Raw genomic sequence first — 1887 nt, forward strand, 5'->3', positions numbered from 1 at the left:
TCACGTGAAATATGGCTTCTGCCATAGCCTCAGGCTGTCCTTGCTCTCTGGGAGAAACTAGTGACCTCTCACAGGCATGCTGGCTATTTGATGCCCTTAGGTGCTTTCAGGTGAGGTGAAGGAAGTGCTCACGAGTCTCTGTTCTGGAGCACCTGTCCCTTGGCCTCAAGCTGTGCTAGCAACTGAAGAATGTTTTAGAATGACAGTTCCTCAGTGGCACTGGAAGGAATGGGCTGGCTCTGCCTTCAGTGGACAGTGCAGCTATGCCCTAAAATAACATAGGTTTTTCTTTTTCTCTTTTTACAGTCTTGCAGAGGGAAACACATCATAGGATCACATAATCAAATGTTCTCATCTTGTCTACTTTACTAACCAACTCTCTCATTTAAGAGGGATTCTTCATTTGGAGATGTCAGTATTCTGTCTTTCACCAGAGACAATTTTTTCAAACATTCGTTATCCTAAAATTTTGCTTCTCAAACTTGAGCATGTATCATAGTCACCTGGTTGACTAACGAAAACACAGATTGCTCAGCCCCACCTCTAGAGTTTCTGATTCTGTAGACCAGGGATTGGGCCTGAGAATCTGCCTTTCTACCAAGCCTGCTGATGCTGCTGATGCTGCTGGTCTGTGGGTAGATGGCACTTTGAGAACTCTGACCTAAAATGGTTTTTTTCCTTTCCAGGTGTTTCTGAAGATCCCTCCTCCCCATTCTCTGACTGAACACCATGCAGAGAATCCCTGCTCTGAGGAGCACATTCGTTGCATCAACGTCCTCTACAGAGCTGCTTTTACCTCTTGGTTCTTGAGGCTGTAGATGATGGGGTTCAGCAAGGATGTGATCACACTGTACTGAATGGAGACCACTCGCTCCAACACTGAGCCCGAAGAGGGGCTGATGTACCTGAATAGAGCTGTCCTGTAGAACAACAGCACCACAGTGAGGTGGGAGGAGCAGGTGGAGAAGGCTTTGCCTCGGCCCTCAGAGGAGTGGATGCTCAGGAGGGCAGAAATTATCCTGGAGTAAGAGAAGAGGATCAAAGGAAGTGTCAGCAGGCCCAGAAATGCACTGGACCCTGACAGAAGGAACTCGTTGAGAGTGGGCTCAGTACAGGACAGAGGGAAGAGTGAAGGCAGCTCACAGCAGAAATGGGAGATGATGTTGGATCCACAAAAATGTAACTTATGGATGAAAAGATTATTCACTAGTGAGTTCAGAAACCCCATCATCCATGCTGCACCGACCATTGCAGTGCAGAGAGGCCTGTTCATGACGACAGTGTAGAGGAGAGGGTGACAGATGGCAGCATGGCGGTCATAGGCCATGGCAGAGAGAAGACTGGCTTCAGCACACCCAAAGAGAAGAAAAAAGAAACTCTGGGTGAAGCAGCCCCACATTGAGATGCTTTTCTTCTGAGACAGGAAATTCTGTAGCATTTTGGGCATGGTAACTGAGGAGAAGCAGATACCTAGGAAGGACAGGTATCCGAGGAAGAAATACATGGGGATGTGGAGGTGAGAATCTCCTCTGATCACCAGGATCATCGTCAGGTTCCCCATCAGGGTCAGGAGGTAAATCCCCAGGAACAGCACAAAGAGCAGAGCCTGGATGTGGTGGTCAGCAGACAGCCCGAGGAGGATGAACTCAGTGAAGAAAGTGAGATTGTTCATGGTTGCTTATAAATTCCATCCCTAGAAAGAAATCAACTGTACCACAGAATCTGAGTAATTTCTAGTGATCAGAATATGATCCCCACACCCTAAAACTTCTCAGGCAAATGTCTTTCAGCTTAAAAATAGAAAAGGGAAACTTGCAATTGTCACTGCTAGGAGTTGAATTGTATCTCCTCCTCTCAAATATATGTTGAAGTCCTAACCCCCACTAT

At 46.9% G+C, this 1887-nt stretch overlaps 1 protein-coding gene across 1 annotated transcript; it reads right to left on the reverse strand.

Annotated features, from left to right (window-relative positions):
* Window positions 1-778: 778 nt before the first annotated feature.
* LOC103546820 (olfactory receptor 8S1-like) lies at window positions 779-1672 on the reverse strand. Its single transcript, XM_008513655.1, has one exon. The coding sequence runs from the start codon at window positions 1670-1672 to the stop codon at window positions 779-781; it is 894 nt and encodes a 297-aa protein (XP_008511877.1).
* Between the last annotated feature and the right edge of the window lie 215 nt (window positions 1673-1887).

Source organism: Equus przewalskii, chromosome 5, assembly GCF_037783145.1.
Source record: "Equus przewalskii isolate Varuska chromosome 5, EquPr2, whole genome shotgun sequence".
Taxonomy (NCBI): Eukaryota; Metazoa; Chordata; class Mammalia; order Perissodactyla; family Equidae; genus Equus; species Equus przewalskii.

Bases quoted from the DNA above. Each gene is read 5' to 3' on its own strand.
- LOC103546820 (XM_008513655.1), bottom strand. From the start codon at position 1,672: ATGAACAATCTCACTTTCTTCACTGAGTTCATCCTCCTCGGGCTGTCT.